This window comes from Micropterus salmoides, unplaced genomic scaffold (genome assembly GCF_014851395.1).
Source record: "Micropterus salmoides isolate LMB-PRFRI ecotype aquatic unplaced genomic scaffold, ASM1485139v1 Ms_hic_scaffold_7, whole genome shotgun sequence".
In the NCBI taxonomy this organism is placed as follows: Eukaryota; Metazoa; Chordata; class Actinopteri; order Centrarchiformes; family Centrarchidae; genus Micropterus; species Micropterus salmoides.
This window is the reverse complement of record NW_024044459.1, coordinates 17,368,248-17,390,294: the sequence shown is the minus strand read 5'-3', so window position 1 is coordinate 17,390,294 and position 22,047 is coordinate 17,368,248. Positions and strand designations below refer to the sequence as shown.

At 39.9% G+C, this 22,047-nt stretch overlaps 1 protein-coding gene across 1 annotated transcript; it reads left to right on the top strand.

Annotated features, from left to right (window-relative positions):
- The first annotated feature begins 280 nt into the window (after positions 1-280).
- ndufs4 (NADH:ubiquinone oxidoreductase subunit S4) lies at positions 281-21,480 on the top strand. Its single transcript, XM_038704006.1, has 5 exons — positions 281-434; positions 3,821-3,899; positions 19,570-19,742; positions 20,015-20,088; positions 21,274-21,480. The coding sequence occupies exons 1-5, from the start codon at positions 352-354 to the stop codon at positions 21,375-21,377; spliced, it is 513 nt and encodes a 170-aa protein (XP_038559934.1). The 5' UTR covers positions 281-351; the 3' UTR covers positions 21,378-21,480.
- Positions 21,481-22,047: the final 567 nt, after the last annotated feature.

The window sequence follows — 22,047 nt, the reverse complement described above, 5'->3', positions numbered from 1 at the left end:
TTTGAAAATCAAGTTTAATTTTTCATATTTGAAACAGAGTTTAACCAAAAATGAATCTGAGCATGAATGAGTATGAATACTAGATGCCAAAAGCAAAGGCTAGTTACTCTGGATGTGATGAGTTTCTTTCCATTAACACCATCATCATCGTTATTTGTGATATGAAACGAACATCAGTGGCGTAAATAGAGGCTAGATATGTCTGGACATGTCTCGCTGCATGTAACACATCCCTGTAAAGTAATTTTAGTCGCTGGCATCAGTCCTCCATCTCATTGCCAGCTGTCTCCGTCACCCGCTCCGTACTGTTTGTTCCTTCGCGCCCGCCATACGTCATTGTTGACAACAATCATGGCGTCCTCAATGTCACTTCTCGGCTTGGGACGTTTGTCTGTGATCAATGTCGCTTCTAAATTGGCCATGAATCCTCTCAGGTAATTCAATATCAATTGTTTATTCGTTTTATATTCGACCGTGTTACTGTGAGTCATTTCGTTTGAAATATTTAACTCCCAAGTCGACAAAAGACGAAATAAGGAGGCCTTCTCTCTGGCTGGTAGCTGATTGTAAGCTAGCCAGCGTGAAAGCATAAGGCATTCAAATAAAGCATGTTAAAGAGTTTCGCTCTTTACTGGAAACACTACGTGAGTTTACACACTTAACAACGTTTCCGTTGTTGCATATTTAGTCTTTAAAGTGACCACGCTATTAGCTACTTTCGATAGTATCCCGTGTCCTTACAGCACTCGGCTAGCCAGCTAATTAGCCAGGTCTAGTAAGTCTGACTAGAAATCAGTTTAAGAGCTAACGAAATGAAACTTTGCTCACTGCTCCTCACATGTGATGCATACCATTACTACTATTCGATGAGACGGGAGTTTATGTAATAACATACCTCACCGGAGAGCCCAGTGTCACTGACTGATCCACCCCAGCTAACTTCAACTCTGACTTACAGTTACAGTCAGCTCACAGTAGGGACCTTACTGGTGGCTGCAAGGGAGCTAACAACAAAATAACACTTCACAGTCAACAGTTTTTTCCTGTTTAGACAAAATGCATTATTTTCAGTAACAGACAGTTCTCTGAATTATGAGTTGAAGTTAGCTTTCGATATTACATTACTGGACACATTCTGTTCATTTTTGTTTTATTCATAATATTTGTATAATGTGCACTTAATGTTAGGTTATTATTAGACTCCAGACACACATTTTGTGAGCTGGACACTACTGCACAAATAATAACGGTCAGATCTCCTGATGTTACATGCTAATGTTATTTTATGCCCTCATTTTCTGCACAAATCTGTTGATCTCTGATCTGACTCTTCTCTGACCCCATTCCCTGTGGTGCTCCAAAACGTTGTCCCACACTGTTGAATAAAGTGTTATCTAATCCTTTCTTATGTCACATACATTGATGACAGGTGAATATACAATGAAATAGATGTTATTTGAACAATCCAGAAATCAGCTGCAGGAAATGAGTTAGTGACAAGAAGTTTTTTTGTTCTCTTTAAAGGAGAGTGCGTTATCTGGCGTTGGCACGATAACATCTGTTGCAGTGATATGGCGGTACATGCTATCTGAGATTTTGGAAAATAAATTCTTAAACAACAAACCGCTACAATGATGATGACATAATCAAAGTCATTATGACCACAGCTACGACTGAACTCTGGGCCACAGTGACAGATTAAATGGTATATCAGATTTTCACTGTTGATTTCAGTGTTTTTATATTGTTTTTACTTGAATGCCTCAGTTATAAGCAAATAAATGAGTACCGTTTCCATTGATATCATCTGAAAGCAACAATTAACATCCTATTAGCAAGAACGACCAAGTTAAACTCATTTTTGAAGGATGCAAAATATTGTCTTAATTATCAAAATCCCAGGAAATATCGAGATATCTTTTCTTGTCAATATCACACACCCCTATATCATAACATTGCCAATGATTTTATTTCAAGTCTACATAATCCGTAAGACTTTAAGTCTCTAGATAAAATATTGGAAACAAAGCACCAATATCGCTAACATTAGCCAATATTCGCCTTCTATATTGAGGGACTGACTAAAGAACATTAAAATATTTTATTTACCCAGTATCTCTAATCTCTAATTAAGCATGTGGTCTAGCAGACATCAGTTTGTGTCAGCTGACATGATTTAACTTAATGGATTATGATTATGGATTAATACTCAAACCTGCAATGTATGCTTTCCTTCAAAAAGTCATTTTGCCTACCGAGCCTGCCTGTCACTGTTAATTGCTCCATTGAAGTTTTCTTACTTTACAGTTTTTTTTCGTTTACATTTTAAGCCCAAATTTGGCTCTTCGTCAGGGACGGAGGTTCCTCCAACTACTTACAGAATGAAACACCATGAGACCTTCTCTTTACACAATGGCCTTCTCAGCTTATGTAATTAGACACAGGCCTCATCATGCACAGTATAAGGTCAATAAATAATAGATGACAGGTTTGATTGAATTCCTTAAGCAAACAGTAGAGTTGTTGTCCAAGTAAAAATACATTTGTCAAATTAGGAATTCATTTTATGGCCAAAATGTGAAATAATAAAGATAGTGATGATAAGAAATGGATGCTGTTTAATTACTTAGACAGTTTGTTGGCTAAGAAAGTTGGCCTTTGAAACATAATTTCTTTAACAAAGTAAGGGAAAAGGCAGATCAGTAGTTGAAGAAATAGTTAAACTGTTCAAGAGAAAAGCCTAAAAATGAGGTGAGGCTCGAACTAAACTATTTTGATTTTTGATTGATCAATGAATTCTTTCTGACCTTTTGTGTAAATGTTTGCCTTGTCAGTTAATTAAAATTATGTACTTCATCTGATCAGCAGGCAAAATATCCAAGCTTCATTTGCAAACCATTGACTAATTTGTGGATGAACCAATTGTTTCACCACAGAATGAATTGTACAACATTTTGGTCGTCTAACCTTCTAAGGAGCTGCACTTAAGGAACAGATTTTTTCTGTTAAGTACAGATGGGTGACAAATTGAATCAGGCCATCGCAAGCCTCCAGAACAGCTTCAGTGCTCCTTGCCAAGTCTGAGGAAATCTGTTGGAGGGATGAACAACACCATTCATGCGCAAGATATTCCTTCATTTATATATACCACCTTTATTTAATCAGGTCATCTCATTGAGATTAAGATCTCTTTTGCAAGAGCGACCTGAGTGAAGCAGAAAAACAAACATAGCCAGACATAACAAAAGGACATATATAGCATCAGAGAAAGTCACACTCATCACTAAATAGATTGTAATTTTGTCTTATGGAGATGGTGGTGGAGATCATTGTCTTACACGTTGCTGTGATTAACACAGCTACGGTGTTCTTGATTTTTTTCCGCCCCTTTGTTCTAACTGAAATACGAGCCGGTGTAAGGGAAATTGTTAGTGTAAAAATCATACATTTGAAATAAATGTAAAATTGTGATTCATAATCTGGAATATGATTATCTGGAATAGCCCTTCGCTAGCAGGACACGGCAGCACATTCACAAAGAGCCACACAGTCCTCGCCTGACAGTTGACCACAATCAACATTAAGCACGTCCTGTCATTAGGATGAGAGCGAGAGTCTGCCAGAGAATCACCAGACAGAAGTAATAGGTGGCGGGGGGGATTCCCTCCTTGTCTCTTCCTTTTCACTGTATTCTCGCCCCACCGCTTCCTCCAACATAGTCTGTGTTTGCAGAGTGTAACTAGCTTGTGTAATGTATCTCTTACTTGTCTGCCCTTGGCAGTTTGTGCCTTGCGTGTAACGTCTACCTCATGGTTTTCAGGTCTACAAGCACATCAACATTAAGGCTGGCAGAGAAACCAGGACAAGACACGCAACTTATCACAGTTGATGAGAAATTGGTAAGGATCCCTCCCTGTTCAACGTGACACACAGATTGGTGTTTGTCTGATCTACTGTCTTCCAATTACCTTCCTGGAAAATTTGTTTAAAATCTCTCCTAATCCGCTGCCAAAATGAGCTTGTATTAGACAGGAGGCTTATGTAACAATATGATGGTCATAGCAAATGTAGTCATTGGTACAGCTCCCATTACTCCTCTCTTCGTATTACTCCCAACCTTCGATGACAAGTTAATAAAGAAGTTACTGCAGCTACTGAATAGTTTAGTAAATGGCGACGTATTTTAATATGACAAAGTTTGGTGCCACTGAAATGCAGATCAGCTTTAAAGCGATACTGTACATGGAACTTTAATTTTGTGTTTATTCTGGTGGCCCCTGTGGACAAAAGCGGTGGTTCTTCAGCTGCCTAGTGTCAGAAAGATCTTGATCTGGTTAGCACAGGAATTTGTTCCGGAAGCAAGTGAAAGAAAGACTTAACTTATTTATAATACTGTTTTTCTTTTTTAAACACAACTGTTTGCAGGATGCATAGATTTGGCTGCTTGGCAATAGTGATGAATATTAACATTCCTAGTAATGTTATGACTTAACATAATAAAAATAATAATGGTGCTTTCAGGCGGCGCGAAGGGGGCGGGGCCGGCGACGCGAAGGAAGTCACATGACACTGAGTCGCGATAGCCTGTCAGTGTTGAGACTGTCCGTACGTCACAGACGGCTTCAGAGCGATGTGTGGAAAGGGCCAGGCAGAGCGGGAAATTGAAAATCTGCTGGCCGGCTGAGAGCTGCTAAACTTGGGGGAGAGGAGAAGGGAACAGCGCTGCAACCTTTGGACAAATAAACACCCGTAGTCGGTCGGATTCTGCTCTAACAACTATGCCGTTTAGTTAAACTCGGAGCTCGGAGTAAACTGCTTTTATTAAATTAGCTTTACAACGTTGATTTATCTTCACTGGAGCTTCTCAGCAGCTAGCTTCCGTGCGGTTCCAGTGTTGTTGTTAGCTTCGTTTGCTCTGTCAGACTACGACTTCATATTTATATAAAAAACGGACAAAACTGGACATTACTTGGAGAAAAGAAAACGAGGAGGTTGAACTACCTGGAGAGTTCAGAAAACATGTGTCTGTAACTTTATTCCAGCTATCATTGTACTTTGACCAAGTTAGCGTAGCCCTGATCGATCCAAACTTCATTCAGAAAACAAACATTTTAGAAGTTGTTGTCCTGCTGTCTTGCTGACAGACCTGACAAAGCATGAATTCATATGTTTAACAAATCTGCATCATGTTGTAGTTATTTTGGCATCAGTTTAATCCGTTTATTGCTATTTAATCACAGCAAAATGTTTACTTTGGGTTCATACAGCTGTTGTAATGGCGAGTTGTGTTTACTCACGTTATCGCGTTAAAATCGCCTTCTCGCGTTGTGTGCGAACACTTGCAGCAAATATACTTTACGTGAGGAAAGCGTTGCGAGGAGAAAATTCGCGTTTGGTCTGAACGCCGCATAAGCCATCAGCAAGATGTAGCTTGGTAGCAGGGGAACTGCAGCGCGCCCTCTGGTGAGCAAACTACGCTCATCTGACTCTTTCTTTTTTTAATAGTCATATATCTGCTTTTATAAATGTCCGATGCCGATTAAATTGAACTAGCTCATATGGGGCCGATTATATCGGCCGTGCTCTAATTACAGTAATGTCCACCTTGACCTGTACCTCCATAGACTGCACGCGACCAAATAAAATAGACATATTACATAACGTTTCCTGTCTATGAAGACGAGGGCCAATTCAGGTTTGGTTTTGAATTCTTTCAAGTCCTGAACTTCTCTTGATCTGTTTAATGAACAACTAAGGTGATTTGTGTTTTCGCAGTTTTTCTCATTGGTCAGTTTTTCTTTGCTGTCCTGCCACAGTATCGGCTATAACCCTAAAATAGAAAGTCAAAAATAAAATTCTCTAAAGAAAATTCTCCTCCTGCTTCCTTTCAACTGGCTAACGGGAAAATGTGAACATAGCCACTCATATCGCTCGCTCCCAAAAAAAGGACAAAGCTGTGTATGTATTTTAATTTTAGCTTAAAGCCTATTCTGGCCTCCAAAAGAACTGAGCAGCCTAAACCACATGTGAGCAGTATGTGAGTAAAATTGGAGCGGGAGACACGCCAACATTTTAAAAAATCTGCTCTGTGCTCCATCCAAAATCCTCCCTCTTGGCACAGCGCTCGGCTCACATGCTCTGGAACATAGGTTCTTCCGGTGTGTGTGCTGTAAATTGTTTCGTCTAATTTCGCAGGGAATCAGACCCGGTAACAGACATTTAGAATACCTATATAGAAATAGCCGATCTTCTTGCTGATGTCCGCGTTTGCTTATGTAGGTCATACAGAAGCATCAGTATTAAATTAAGAAAGCTTCATAAGCAGTTTAAAACTACTTGTAGCTACTTTAATTTAAATTAAAAAAGCAACATCATTTGGGGTAACTAACATGAAAGGTTTAAGATAATTAATTAATGCATTCCCATGTTGTACATTCTCTGTTGTCTCCACTGGACAAAACCACCAGGTACACACTTACATACAGGCAGGTTACAATGGCCAGTTTTTATGGTGTTTTTTTGTTTTCTAATATTTTGTCCACCCCATCTCAGTGAGGATACACTCCAAAATAACCAAGGTCACTTCCACATTTCCTGCTTATAGTTTGACAAGTTATATCTACAAACTATGTACTCAAGAGACAGTGACCATTAGAAAATAACAGGTTTTTTACAGAATTATTTTTGATGTATCCTGATGTATTTATGTATTTGATTTCCTTATGTTTTCTTAACTCTTAGGCCATACAACATTAACATCATTTCTAATATCCACCAATAAAATAGTAAGAGTGAGGGTGTTGCTCCTGTAGTGAAGTATCGCCATAATGTGTGTGCATTGTATCTTATCTAAACCCAGGATGTCAGTCATTGAATCCTGGCATAGATCACTTGTGATTTAATTAGCCCTTTCTGAAGTGTGAAAACTTTGGCACTAGTTCGAGGGTTCTTTTTTTGGCATCAATAACTGCAGGTTGATTTGCATATTAGTTGCCCTGCCTCTGCTGACATGATGCACCATGCATACTGTACAGGTTTTATCCAGCTTTTGTCTTCATAAAAATCAATAATCATTCCACACTGTTACTTTTAAATAAGAGCACACAGATTGGAGTTATCTGTCCTGCATTGTCCTCGAGGCAGCTTACATTTGTTAAAATTACATTTGTTGCTCTTGTTCAGCTGGAAACTTACACCTACTTACACCCAACAGATTGATTTTGTCCAGAATTATTTGTTCTCATTGTCTTAAGCTGTTCTTTTCTACTGTGTATACTGCTTTATGATGAAAATACAAATAAGAGTACAGATTTACCATTGCACTTCTAAAACATAACTAAAGTACCAAAATTGATGCAGAAGAACCAGAAATGGTTTTTATTCTACACATTCTTCCTAGTCAAAACCCAGCACCTGCATTAACCCATAATGCAGCTCGGCAGTCAACAGTTCATTTGGAGATTCTGATCTGATATGCTATTAGCTGTTAACATCTCAAGCTGAGATGATTAGCGTGCTACAGAGACCTCACTTTTTGAAAATTATTTTTATTTTCAAACTTGCGATCTTTAGCCCCAACTGAAATTATGTTGCTTCAGGCAATTACTCATACTTTGCGCAGCTGCCACTGTAGCCACAAAGGGCTTTTTAAAACCCTTTTTCCACATATGTGGTAGTGCTGCCAAAAGACCTGTAAACCTGTTAGAACCTGTAAAATCAGAAAAGTGCCCCTACAAAGACTTGTTTATTGATTCTAGATGAAGATGAAGAAATAGTCAAACGTTTAATGGTGGAAACCATTTTTACTAAGACTTGGAGGGGCCACTTTTGTCCCACTTTAATCCTGCCCCGCTGCTGCTACAGCTATACTTTCGTTGTCATTCACCATCAGTTGACTAATCAATAAGTCCATCGGCAGAAAGTTAATCAGCCACTACTTTGACAGATCAATGAATTGTTTCAGTAACTTTTCACCTAAAAATGCCAAACATTCACATGTTCCTGCTCTTCCAATGCAATGATATGTCTTTGGTTTTTAGACTGCTTATCAGATTAAACCAGTAATTTGAGGACGTCATCTTGCTCTGAAAAAGTTTGTACATTAAACAATCAATAATATAATCACCAGAATAACTGATAATCAAAATGATCATTAGTTGCATACCTACTGCTTAAATATGGTCAAGAAATTGTCTTTATTCAGGAAAACTTTGCTGGGAAAATCAGGTTTCTCTAATCCCTTACCAGGATTATGGAAACCGGGTGTCTCCGTTTCTCAAATACAATACATGATGTTTATAAGTGCATGAAGCTAAAATGCTGTGTTTTTCTCCTGTGTTTTTCTCCATTTACCTAGCAGTTGGAAACTACATCTGGAGCTTTGTTTCATGACTTTCTGTGAGCAGTCTTCAGCCGGTGTGGATAGGGTAGCGTATCTCCAAAAGCACTTGAAGAGCAGGTGTCTGTTAAAACTGTGCAATCAAATCTAGTTCACAGGTCAACGGGTGACTATGAAGTCACTGTTCAGAATTACCTTTTCAATCCGTTATGTGGCACAGCTGTATTTAGCTTTACATTTCATGACACGTTGGCGCCTCTTTTAATGAAGTGGTAAAGCGCAGCCTAAACAGCAATAAACATGCATGTGAAGCGGCCAAGGTTAGCAATGTACCAACTGTACAAAACAAAGACGGATCTTTGAAGTGAATGCTTTGTCATTAAAAGACGAAGGAGATGGGAGATAACTGAGAAAGAGGGAGTTCAGGGAGAATGTGGGAGTCTGTTGTGGACTTGTTTTGGGGGGGTGTTTCTGTGTGTGGGCAGCGTCAGTGCGCTTTTGTTCCAGACCAAAGCTGACCATACTGGCAGACAAACCTTTGGCTGGGCGGAGTGTCTGTCTCTGTCCTCTCAGTAGGGGCCACTGAGAGGAACAGCAGAGGAGAGGAAAAAAAGGGCCTCTAAAAAATGGGGAGGGGGTGAAAGAAAAGAAGCTTGCATGGAAAAAAGTTTGTGAGACACCCTGAGACTCACGAAAAAGACAGTGGCCACTTCAGTGTTGTCGGCCACAGAGGTTCCTTTGTGGCGTGCTGTTGCTGGTGACGGCGGGAAGTACTCTAATGCTCACCCAGACAGGCCAAAGAGAGAGGCCCTCAGCTGTTTACAGTACAGTGGTCTCTGTCTCACATGGAAGAGGGCAATGAGAGCACTCTCCCTTTTGGGCATTCAGCGTATGTCAGCACGCTAGTCATTCATCAGGCTGTCAATAAGTGTGAATTGCTTTCTGGTTAGACCAATCAAACAAAGGTCTCGATCCACTGAGAGGTTATGCTGTGTTCGCACGCTGTATCTCTCTCTCTCTCTCTCTCTCTCAGCCAGAGGAGAAAGTGGCGTGTCGCTTGTTCTGTAGCGAACATTTCTGAATAACCTCATTTAGTTGAGGTTGCCTTTTTGCCTGGGCAAATGATATTTTGAGTTCGCTCCAAAAACTCTGTCTGAATGTTTGTGCGACTCTCATTATCTTGTCCTTAGTTCTCGTCTGTCCAAAAAATGCAAACATTACAGGAACTCGCGTTCCTGCAGTTTGTTTGGCCATCTCCATTACAGGCAAATTTAGGCTATGAAGGGCAAGAATATCCTGCAGCTCAAAAATATGATGAAAATATTAATGGCAATTGTGAACATTTTTTTGCTGGAACCTAATGGGCAACTGTTTTGATAATTGAATAGTCATTAAAGCAGCTATAATCAGTGTTTTTATAATAACAGATCAAAAGACAGTGTGTGATGTGACAGGTGTTGCCTGTAGTGATAAATCCACAGAAAAATATCACCCGACTCCCACAGCTGGCATCAGTTTTCAGCAGTGTCAGGCGGCTGTCTTCAGAAAAAAGCTCTAAAATATTAGCTGCGTGGTCGTCCTTTAAATTCAGAACAGGATTAGAATGAAATATAACTAAAAGTTGTTTCTATAGCAGCAACAGAAAAAAAACTCTAAATAATATCTCCCTGGAAACAAATCTAAAATGTAATAAAATCTGAAGTCAAAGCACTGAATGAAGTTTAGAAATAACGAAAAACTCAGACAGTAGTCATTATCAGCCAAGTTTATAATAATTTGCCAGATTTTAAGGTACGATGGCAAACTAAGCTAAACAGTCAGCTATTAGTCAAGCTAGCACGCTGTGCTTGCGTAAAACACAGCATCGAGGAACAATTGTCAGTTAGCACTAGAACCTGGTGGAGCATTTAGCAGCTGAAGAACCAGATCTTTTCCTCAGACATGGTGGAGACAAAACCAGACTAAGAGATTGAATATTGGATTTACATTCGCCAAGTGGACAGAAAAACAACTCCAAAAGAATTATCATGTTAATCCGAATCTGATGGGTTTTTCCATTAAGGCTGAACGATTATCGTTTTCAAATCGAAATTGCGATTTGAAAGAACGCGATTAGCTAATTGTGATTTTTGTGACAACGATTAAAATGTAGGTTAATTACACAGCGACTCTGACCCGTTTTAAACGCTCATGCAGTTACAGTTTCATTCAGAGACCTGCTCGCCAATCACAAGCGCCATGCGCCTCCTGTTACGGTCCTACTCACCGATCAGTGCGGGCACAGGGCGTGTGATTTTTACAACAACAACGGAAACTAGAGGAAAACGTGGGATAATGGACTCAGCCGAACCGACACAGGCAGCGGCTGTTCTGCGGTTTTGTCCGGCATCAACTCACACTGAAGTGTTTCAGCAGCGGAGCGTTTAGCCTACACGTTGTGAACGTGTTGTTAATTTGTCATTTTGTGTGCTTCAACTATGGATAAAAGCTCTGTGAGCCCGTTCCGCTCTCTGCAGGCTAACATTACATATCCACATGGAGCATTTCAGAATAACAGCGTTTTACCTGTCTGATTTTGCTGACTTGTTCAGATTTTGCTTATTTGTTCAGTTGTCCTTGATTTTTGTGCTTCTACTAGGCTATGTAGTTAAATTGTTACTTTTATTGTTGATGTAAGATCGGGAGTCTGCAAAGAGTGTTTTATTTTGAAAGAGTGTTTTATTTTGAAAATTGACTGGATTCTCTATGCCATTACGTGTCTGACTTCCTACCTGGTTCATCTTCTCTGTGCTGCTTGACACAGCTTCCGTCAAAATTAAACTGGCAGTGAATGTTGAACTTTAGCAAAACTTCAATAAAAAAAAATAAAAAAATCATAAATCGAATCGCAATATCGGGCAGAAAAATCGCAATTAGATTTTTCCCCCCAAATCGTTCAACCCTAGTTTCCAAAATATGCCAAACATTGCATTGTTACTGCTTCTAGTGTGAGGAGTATTGTTGGGTTTTGCACTTTTAGTTGAACAAAACACACAAGGTGATTTCACGTTGACATTTTATAGACCAAACATTTTATCGATTACCAAGACCATAATTGTCAGATTAAATAACAAAAACATGTACCATATTGTATCTTCACTGTTTTCATTTGTTTCCTTGTAATTAAAACCTCACAAAAATGGAACAAAACTGCCTAAAGTTTGAAATTTGTATGTAAGTCAATGTCTGAATGTCAGAAACAATGCCAAGTAAAAAGACCTGCGTGATGGAGCTCCAGTGGCAAAGCTGTTCCCTAGAATGCCCATGCCGACCTGCTTTTGTTTGTAATTACTGTTTGATTAAGCATGCTGGGCAGCTCCCAGGGTCCGGCTGGCTGGCCACTGATACACAGCTTTACACAGATTGTGTGCGACCGCCCTCAATTAGAGTCAGGACTTTGCTTTTACTCTCTGGCACTTTGCAGAACCAACTGCAGTTATAACCTTAGCAGCTGCTTCAAAATGCGATAATACAATATCTCCCACTTATGGCTGAGTGTCTGAGCGTCTACTTCTGCTCCAGCCGTGGCCAAGTGCACTCCCTCTCTCCACATAAAGACAACACCATAATCTTAAAGCGCTTGTGAAGCCTTGTTATAGAGTTCTCTAAAGGCACTAGGGTTTTACGAGACAGAGGAGGACAGTTATTAGAGTGTGAGGAATAGAGGGGGGAAGGAGGGAGGAAGATGGAAAGAGGAAGAGAGTATTGAATTGGTAGGACCATTCGATGCTTGGCATGTTGAGTTTGCTAATCTGAAATCTTTGGTTTCTTGCGAATCTAAAGCAAAGCGCTTGTCTGGCATGTAACATGACATCTGGACTAAAGATGGGGTTTGATTGCGGTAAGGTAGTTGAGTTTAAAAGCAGGTTGTTGGTTGTTTTGAAAGTGTGACATTGAAATCAGATTGAAAGATCCTGAGTCTGTCGCTCAAAGGATGCCGGTTGACACAAGATCATCTCAAAGCACGGTAAGGGCGATTCAATTGGACACGCCAGTTTGCTTAGTGACACTTGAGAACTCAATTTCCGCAGAATGAAATCTGTTTTCAGTGTTATTGGGCAAAGTACCGTCAACCACTGCGACCTCAAGCAGGTATTTGCTTTCACATTTTGAAATTGGAAGAAAATCAGCATGGAGGACAACGAGGACACAGAATCGCAGTAAAAAAAAAAAAAGCCAACTATGAGGATATATTTAGCACAAGCCGTTTAAGTCTGCAGTACAGGGGTGTATATTCTCTAAGCCTGTCTAGCCTCAGACACAGAGTGACCTACAGTGGAGCAGACCACATTCACCACCCCACCCCCCTTCCTCTCCCTCTCATCCTCCTCTCCCACCCTTCCTCCCGCCTTCGCACATAGACAACTTAAGTGTGTGTTTTGTCTGGTTGTCCTCTCATATGCCCCGCTAAAGCAAAAAAAAGAAAGAAAATCTCTCTACTCGAGTTTGGAGTAGTGGGTCAGAGGATGTTGGTGTTTAAAGAGTGCCAGACAAGAGGCTTTATTATGTATCATCCACTAAATAGTATTTCATTTATTAACACACTCTTCCATAGAGACTAAGCCTCTTAAGAGGACTCCTCAGTCCTGTCAGCGCTGGGTAGTTTTAGGAAGTGTCTAGCTGCTAAGTGTTGTGTTTTCAGAGCGGATCAAAAAAAAAGGCACACTACTGCTGTTTGCCTACAGTTCCATTTAGTCATGAGTTGTAAGCTAGGAGCTTTTTTCAAATTTTTTGTGTCCATCAAAAGTCCGATGTCTAATGTTTTTTGTCTCTAATTATTGGGGGTCATCATAACAACATTAGCTTTTTTGTTGTTGACAGAATAACACAAATTGTGTTGCATTTTGAATTTCACAACGTAACCTGTTCTAGAGCTGGAAGGATTAGTCTGTTAATTGATAAGTCGTAAGAGTTCATCAGTGATTTTGATAATGGATTAATCGTTAGTCATGTTTTAAGCAAAAATGCCCCCAAATTCTCAGCTTCGATCTCCTCAAATGTGGATACTTGACGTTTTGTAGACCAAATGATTAATTAAGAAAATAATAGGTAGATTAAAGGATAATGAAAATAATCAGTAGTTACAGCCTTAATGTGCACTGCTACGTAACATATGTACCATCGTTAAACTGTTATTAAAAGTATTTTCATTATCAATTCCTCTATTGCCAATTTTTATTTTTAATTTATCCTTGAAATATAAAAAGTCAAAAAAATATAAAAAGTCAAAAAAAAAAGTGACAAACGTCCATCATAAGCACGCAGAGCTTAAGAGGACGTCTTCATGTTGTTTGTGATATTCGAACTGGTGTCTTTGAGCTGTCGTGCAACACGCAAATGAATGAGTGTGTCTGCATCAGACATATTCGTAAGTGACCCCTTCAGCAATCCTCTCTTTCCGTTCCTTACCGGTATGTGTAATATGAGATTCAAGATGACCCTCATGCCAGCTGCTTCTCGTTCTCCAGTGTTGAACCACTCCCACACATGAACAAGCAACACAATATTTGTTTCTATTAGTGTCCAATCAGTAATTGGCACGCTTTCTCTTCAAAGAAGTCTGAAGGTGGGAACCGGCGAAGGCTGATGAGTGAGGCTCTTGGTCTGGGTGTAGGCCGGACAGTGGGGGGTTAAGGGTGATGTGTTTGGGCTTTCACCACATGCTGACTCAACATGATTCAGCGCGGCTGACCTTATAACCCCTTCTGGCTGCCGAGCTGCAGCTTTGGAATACGGGAATCGCGCTATGATAGGCCGGAGTCAGGGTGTCCACCATCACCTCTAACAATGTGGCAGGAGTGACGCTAGAAAGGTTGTCTGAGACAGTCATGCACAGACATGCTTTATGTATTTATTTATTTGTCTTGTTTGGTTACTGTACAAACAGGAAAATATACTCTGTACCGCAGTTTACATTTGTAGTTCCTAACAGTACCAGGGTGTTTAGACAATTTCACCTTGTGTGTGGGAAATTTTTCTAGGATTAGAAGATACTTATATCTGCAATGCAATGATTATTTTCAGTATCGATTCATCTGTTGATGTGGCTTTTAATTAATCAGATGACTTTGGTTGTCTATGAAATGTCAGAAAATGGTGAAAAACATCCCTTTGCCCATGGTGACGTCAGACCAACAGTTCAAAACCCAAAGATATTTATCTACACTGAATGGCTTATTAAAATTGTTGGCATTCAATTTTTTACTTGGATTGACTAATCAATTAATTGACTAATCCTTTCAGATCAAGTCTGGTGATGAGAAAATGTTGTTTCTACTGTTAGTGTCAGTATTTTGACCTGATGTTTCGTCTCACATCGGCCCCATCTACACTACTCCGTTTTAGTTTAAAAACGGAGAGTTAAAACGTATACGATCTCCGTCCACACCAGCGTTTTAGCTGCGTATCAGAGTTGATCTTCGTCTATACTAAAACGACTGAAAACACACATCTAGTGGCCGTTCACGCACACTGGGCATGCGCGTGCCGGTGTAAATATGAAGAAGATGGTCTGTTCCGTAGTTACAGAAGATTTGGCAAAAAGTACTGCAGACAAAGAACCACACCAGATTTTATTTTGCAAGGACAAATAACGAGCTGGGACTGTTACAGAATGTAACACAGTCGTTAAAAACGGCGGCGGCGGCGGAAAACAGACTGGGAGTATTTTAATAAAAATACCCTGTCAGCAGCATCTTGTTTGTACTTTGCGTGACTTATAAGGCCCAATCAGAGAGCCAAACGTGAGCGTCTGTGTCATCGTTTCTAAAGTCCTCCATTTTTTTCCCGTCCCCACTAAAACGCTCTCCAGAGTTTCAAAACGAAAAACAAGATCGGCAGTGTTTTCAAACGTCTCCGTTTTAGGTCTTCGTTTTTGCCGTTTTAGTCTGGACGAGAGGTGCAAACCTAGCAAAAGGTCTCTGTTTTAAAAAGAAAACGCAGTAGTGTGGATGGGGCCATCTCACCTCTCTGGTTTAGTGGAGAGTGGATCATTTTCACATCAAACAGTTGAGCCGTCCAGGATCATTGCAAGAGCAGATGTGAATTGCATTTTTTATGGTTTACTTTAGGTTTAGGCACATTGGGAGTATCGAGTGGTTGAAGGAAAAAGACCGACCTATTCAGTTGACTAACTTAACGTACAATAATATGTTCAGAAGACAAGGTCCATCTCTAGTCTTCGTCTAGATTTTGCCAAACCCCAAGATGCTCCAGGCACCCCATAATGATCCACCATTCACACCTCCCCATGCAATTAATCCAGATTTTGTGGTTAAAACCATTCATGTGATTTTTGTTGCCTCACTTAATAATTTTTTCAAAGACGATCCAAGCGTGAGAGATATTTTCTTACTTTGTGCAGGAAATCTGACCAATCACCTGCAAATCATCTGAAACTGACCAGATGGGATAAATGATATGGGGACACATACATTTACCAGTTTCTTTCAGTGATTCGATTTGTCTGGTTTTATGCTCAGTAATCGGTGTTTCCCTGTTTTGAGCCAGTCAGGACTTTGTAGGTGTGTTTAAGAATAGGGTCGTCACCCTCCTCTGCCAGAACCAGAAACATGGCCACAGTGTTTCTGACAAGCATGGATAAGGTCAAAGCAGCTATACATTATAAGTTTTTGGAGTTCGACTTACAGAAATAACAACTCCTTAAAGGAAAAGCACCTTATATGTCCCTCAACTGACAGCAAGTCTCCAGGAAGTCACTGGTGCCGGGCCAAGAAAATCACAAAACTCCCTGTAAAAAAGTGTTAATTAGTGAACTGGGCAGAGCCAGGCTAGCTGTTTCCAGTCTTTACACTAAGCTTAGCTAACATTTCCTGGCTATAGTTTCATATTGAACAGACAGATGTTAGTGGAACTGATTTCATCATCTAGCTCTGTCCTACAAAGCCAATAAGTGCATTTCACAAAATGCCAGACTATTCCTTAAAAATCAGTACATTTCCTTGACAGATGCGATGTGACAAATTCATCACCCAGTGCTTTTTGGTTGGGGGGAAAATACAACCCAAAATGCTAACATGAATAGGATGTCAGACTAATGAAGTGAAACGAAATGATAATTCACTCTGATAATCAGGCTAGCATTATCTACATTTAAAATGGATTTTATCACGTGGAATAAAATGGACATCACGTCTTATAGCTTATTTAACCGTATGAAGGTCGCCTCTGAATCTGAATACAGTTTATTCCACAGATGTTCGGGTTTAGAGGCATTTAGCATCTCAACTCTTCTGAAGAAAACTATTCTTTATAGTATTGTTTTTACATTTCTTTCCTTTCGATATCATGTAATTTCCTTCAGTTTCTAATACTTAAACGTATTGAGATCTTTGAACCTTGTTTACACAGAAATCTTCCATCCTAGGTCTCAGTTGGAGCATTAGGGGTACCAGCGTTCAGCATTCCGGTGGGCCCAGCGGCCCCACAGCGACAAGCCCCCATGCTCTTTATTTGGCACGTAGCCTGGAGGTGTCAGAAATATCGACACGCTTTCACGTGACGGAGACTTTGCCAGCCCTTTTCCCCCCTTTCTTAAGCCCGGCATTCTGCCTGCCCAGCCAGGTATTGTAGGTCCCTGTGAAGGCCCTGTGAATAGTGTCAAACTTGATAGTTCTCATTTTGCTTCCTGTACATGGCAGAAGAAAAAGTGCCCACCGTGTGGGTTTTCCTTTTGTGATGGCCCTCTCTAGTCTTCCTGGGAACACACCACATTCCGGCCACAATCATTCCCTTTGTGAATCCGGGTATTGTGGGTGAGTTTGTTATGCCGATAACCCTCCTAGCTTTCAGTGTAATGCATTCAAGTATCATAGAAGTCTAGACTCGTATTTTTGCAAACAATGCCAGATAATGAGCAGAGTGTTTTCAGTGATTTGGCAGAGCTTTTGTTTTGACACATCCTCCCTCATTCATGAAGGACCTTTTGTGCTCATCCACGCCTAAGATGTGATTTAAGGTCTGCTACATCTGGACAAATTATTGCACCAGTTTACCATGTGTCAGTTATGGTTTATGTAACGTACATACACGTAACCATAGTATGGCCTACTAATCTCAAGGGTAAAATTTCTACTATGTCTCAGAAGGATTTTCATGCATCTATCCCCCATAACACACCAGACCACAGAATATGATTTACCTCAGCTCAGAAGGAACTTATCGTACATACTTTTTCTGGTTCACACAACTACAAATGTGTTATGGTCCACTGTGTACAAAGTATTTTAATCGTTCTTGTCTTTTCTCCAAAATTCTCAGGAAGTTTTTCTTACCTCGCTTTTAGAGTACAAATCTTTTGGACATTATCCATTGAAAATAAAAACATACATTCTGCAAAAAACATTTTATAACATTTTTGATCACCTGCTGCTGGCTCCAAGATGAACCCCCCCCCCCCCCCGCATCTGATTTTGTTGCTCTCCCACACTGTCTTGTGTGTTACTGTGTCATGAACTGTCCACCATTACCCCCTTCGGGTGAAGAGAACATGTTTTCTTCCTCTCGGTGACAAGAAGGAATTGTTAAGGTTAAGTAGATAGGGCAGCCGGAAATAATTACCAAGCACTTGTGAAGTTTTTTTCCCCCTTTGTCTGTCCTTTTCCTTTCATTTTAACAATCTTTTCAACGTGCAGATCTTGTTTATGATTAAATTCAGCCTCTGAGCATGGCAAAAGATGTTTCACTAAAACCAGCAGTAGTTTAGCAGTTGGACCTGTAATTTACTAGGCTTAAATACCATTGGAAGCTCCTTTGCCAAAAGAAAGGCGGGCTTTTGTGTGGAGTTCATGCAAAATGACCCCCTTTCTACAAATCAACTGGCAGATGACAGACAATGATGAAAATTTGAATCTTTGAAGTTGTAATGGCCATTGAAATGTGTAAAATTCTTGTATTGAAAGGAGAGCGCCCTGGAAAGCCCTCAGTCTTGGGTGGCTGGTGCCTGCGTGCTGGGAGGTTCGTCTGTGTTTTGTCGCAGACTTCCCATTGCTTGTTTGCTAATTCCCTGAAGAATTGGACCAGATCCTTGATAGGAGCTTGAAGGGGCTCCAGTTGCTCAGGAATATGCATTTAGTACGCCCGAAGGCCCCTCCTCCTCTTGTCGCGCTGGCCTACTTTCTGATGGTCTGGAATAAATCACCTCAAGTATTAGGCATTAATTTCATCCACCTCAGTGCAAAGGAGTATGAATAACAGCATAAAGCTGGCCATTATTTTCTTATTATCCTGTTCTGTTATTCTCCAGCATTGACCTTTTCACATATTTCAGCTATGGTTTCTTTTTGTTTTGTTTAATGCTGTTACACTAAACTTGTACAGAAATTTTACAAGCAACATATCAAAAAAAAAAAAGGTGTGTGGTGAGTGGTTGTCTGTCTCTGTGTGGCCCTGCAATGGACCGGCTACCTGTCCAGGGTGTACCCAGCCTTTTGCCCAATGACAGCTGGGATTGGCTCCAGCCCCCCGCGACCCTGTACGCAGGATAAGCGGTTGACGATGGATGGATGGAGGTTGATGTGAAGTACAAAAATAAAAACATCAAGTAATTTTTATAGCCACTCAGAATTTTCCTAACCACATTTTTCTGACATTAAGAACTCATTGTCAGTGCTTAAAGTTGTATGTTGTTGAACACCTGTAAGATAACTTTCAGATGACCTTTCTCAACGCACGCATATATCTTAGCATGAACTCTTATTCTTTGCAGGGAAAGTCACAGTGGTTCTGGAAGACCGCTGGCTGGCCTGCAACCAAAAACATGTCAATTTGTTATTTTCAGTTGCTCAGTTGAACCCTTTTGTAAGTTCCCTGTTTTGTCGCTTACAAAATGGTTGCACTGATTATTTCTCCACAAATCTTTTATTTGATACACATTTTATAATAATTTATTGTAGATTTTAGATATTTACTGGCCAATGCATTACGTAGTTTTTAAACTGTTCAACAGTTGTTTGCAAATCAGTATGGGTAGTATCATCGGATTGTCATTAAATGCAATCAAATGAGGTCAAACTTGACTATAGGACTTTTCTGTAATTTAGGTTATGTTTAGCTACACTATATATAAGTTTAAATCGTCTACAGCCACCAAAATTTATGTCACTTCCTGGCTGAAATTCACAGTAAACCAGTTACTCACAGGAGGATGTGCTTTACTTCTGTTTGTCCCTTAGGACATCTCTACCCTGACAGGTGTCCCAGAGGAGCACATCAAAACACGCAAGGTTCACATCTTTGTGCCTGCCAGAACGTCCATGCAGTCAGGAGTCAACAACACCAAAAAGTGGAAGATGGACTTCGATACCAGAGAGCGTTGGGAGAACCCGCTGATGGGCTGGGCCTCAACGTAAGAACCTCAGACATATCCCTGCCAATTTCTACAGCACATAAAATTATGTGAAATTAGCTAGTTGCTTTTAGCCAATGATTTTTGGGATATCAACTTTATTTATACAACTGAAAATCAAAGGTTAGCTCAAAGCGTTATACATTCTGTACATAAGTCGAACATACCACAGCCTCTAACCTTAGACCCTTGGTTCAATGTTTATCATAAAATGTTTGATATTTGCCTATTATGTGAATGTTTTGTGACTAACGGCTCTTTCTGCCTTTCAGTGGTGATCCCTTATCCAACATGGTGCTCACTTTCTCCTCCAAGGAAGATGCCATCGCTTTTGCTGAGAAAAATGGTAAAAAAAAAAAAAAAAAGATGGAACATCAACCTTAACATTTTAAAGCAAGACTTTTGTATGAAACTAAATATAACAGTGAATGCCTTTACTAATCATGGCCAATCAGTTTTCCCAAAGTGTAATCAGTGGAATGAACAGAATGAATAAACAGACTGTACAGGTGACGAGTTACATTTTAAATGAACACAATTTAAGCAAGTTTAAAGATGGATCGAAAGATTTATTTATTAGTTGTATTAGGAGCACTATTAGGAGTAGTGGTGAGTTACTGTTAATAGGAGGATTGTGAGGCTGATAACAAGTGAGGTGCTTGCCAGTTTTGTTGCATTGACTGCATCAGAGAGTGATGTGGTCGGTGCAGGACTAACTAGATTTAATCTGAATCAATGTGCACTTTGATTCAATCTAAAACAGAGTCAGTTACAGCATCTTACATAATACAAAGTATAATTAGAGCACTTGACCATCCTGATGGCAACTGAAAGCTTTGTTGGATTTTTTTTGTTTTTACTGTAATGCTTGCATTATTTATTATAAAAAATTATATGTATAATAGTATATAATAATATATTGAATGGATTTGTGTATATCAGTGGGTAAACTGAATGTGTGAGAAATTTTAATTTGGAAACATCTTGAAGAAAAACTCAATCTGTCAGAGTCTAGCAGAGAATCATACGATGTGGATATTGACAATATTGTTGTTTTTAATGTTCACAGCTATTTAAACATTTCAAACCAGAATTCTCGTGAGGTGTTAGTAGTAAAACGGCACCTGTTAAAATACCTTTATGCTAACAAAGACACCCACTGGCATCCTGTGGGCCTCACAACAAATCAAGTAATAAAACATGAATAGAATACTTTTGATGGGCTAATGAGATCATTAGACAATTCAGAGCAGTCCTGGGTTAGTTAAAGGTAAACATGGTTTTCTGTCTCAGCGCTCAACAGAAAGTTCACTTTGACTCAGAGAACTGAACCATCTGGGGAAGTTTGTTGAAACTAAGCAAAGGAAACTGGTTTACTCTTGTTTATTACATCATGAAAGTGATTAGTGCAGTTCTGACTACACACAGCCTGTTGATGTCTATAAAACACCTCATTGTGCCTGGAACTTATCCAAAGTGAACATACATGACGTTCTCGCCCCCATCAGTTACTCTGATGTTTTTCCTTCAGGTTGGAGCTACGATATAACCGAGAAGAGGAGCTCAAAGCCCCGGGTGAAATCCTACGGAGCAAACTTCTCCTGGGACAAGAGGACCAGGAGGTCTGCTAAGTAAACTGAAGACACCCATCTGTTAGTTGGCTTGACCTCAGTTTTTCCCGCAGGAGACTTGTATCATTCTTGTCAATAAATGCATAATTATATATGTGTGAACCAAACATTTGGGTCATTATCGCTTTATTCGTCAAACATTCACCTCATTACTGACTACCTAGTCTACTCGATTAATGAGTGGAGTTGTGCAACAGCAAAACTAAGGGGAACATATTACCATTAGAACCTGTTTAAACAGGGATAAATACATAAGAGGGCATAAACCAGTGACATTTTTCATGCGTGAGTGTTTGTTTCCATCCTTTTACCTGAATTGTTTCAGTGTTTGGTGAGCAGCACAACTGGAATTTAAATAGAAACTTGGAACAGGTTTTTCCAAAAAAGGTTGTTCTTTTTACTGCAACATCTGTGCAGTGAGATGGTAACATGTGATTTTGATTTCTTTGGTAAGATTTATCTGGAAGTACTGGAAGTTGTAAACTGACAGAACCATGACTGAGAGTGAGTGAATGAGAATGATCCCCATAATACTAGAACTGCAGCAAACGATAACTTTCATTCATTCCATAAAGCTCAACATGACATCTTCCAAACTGTTTGTTTTGTCCGACCGACGTTCTAAAACCTCCAAATATTCAAGTTTACGGTCACATACAACAAAGAAAAGCGGC

What these genes read in the sequence shown, in the direction of transcription:
- ndufs4 (XM_038704006.1), top strand. Translation starts at nt 352, where the DNA reads ATGGCGTCCTCAATGTCACTTCTCGGCTTGGGACGTTTGTCTGTGATC. An exon ending in CTGATGGGCTGGGCCTCAAC is followed by an intron (nt 19,743 to 20,014) that starts GTAAGAACCTCA and finishes TCTGCCTTTCAG; the next exon opens with TGGTGATCCCTTATCCAACA. An exon ending in CGCTTTTGCTGAGAAAAATG is followed by an intron (nt 20,089 to 21,273) that starts GTAAAAAAAAAA and finishes TTTTTCCTTCAG; the next exon opens with GTTGGAGCTACGATATAACC.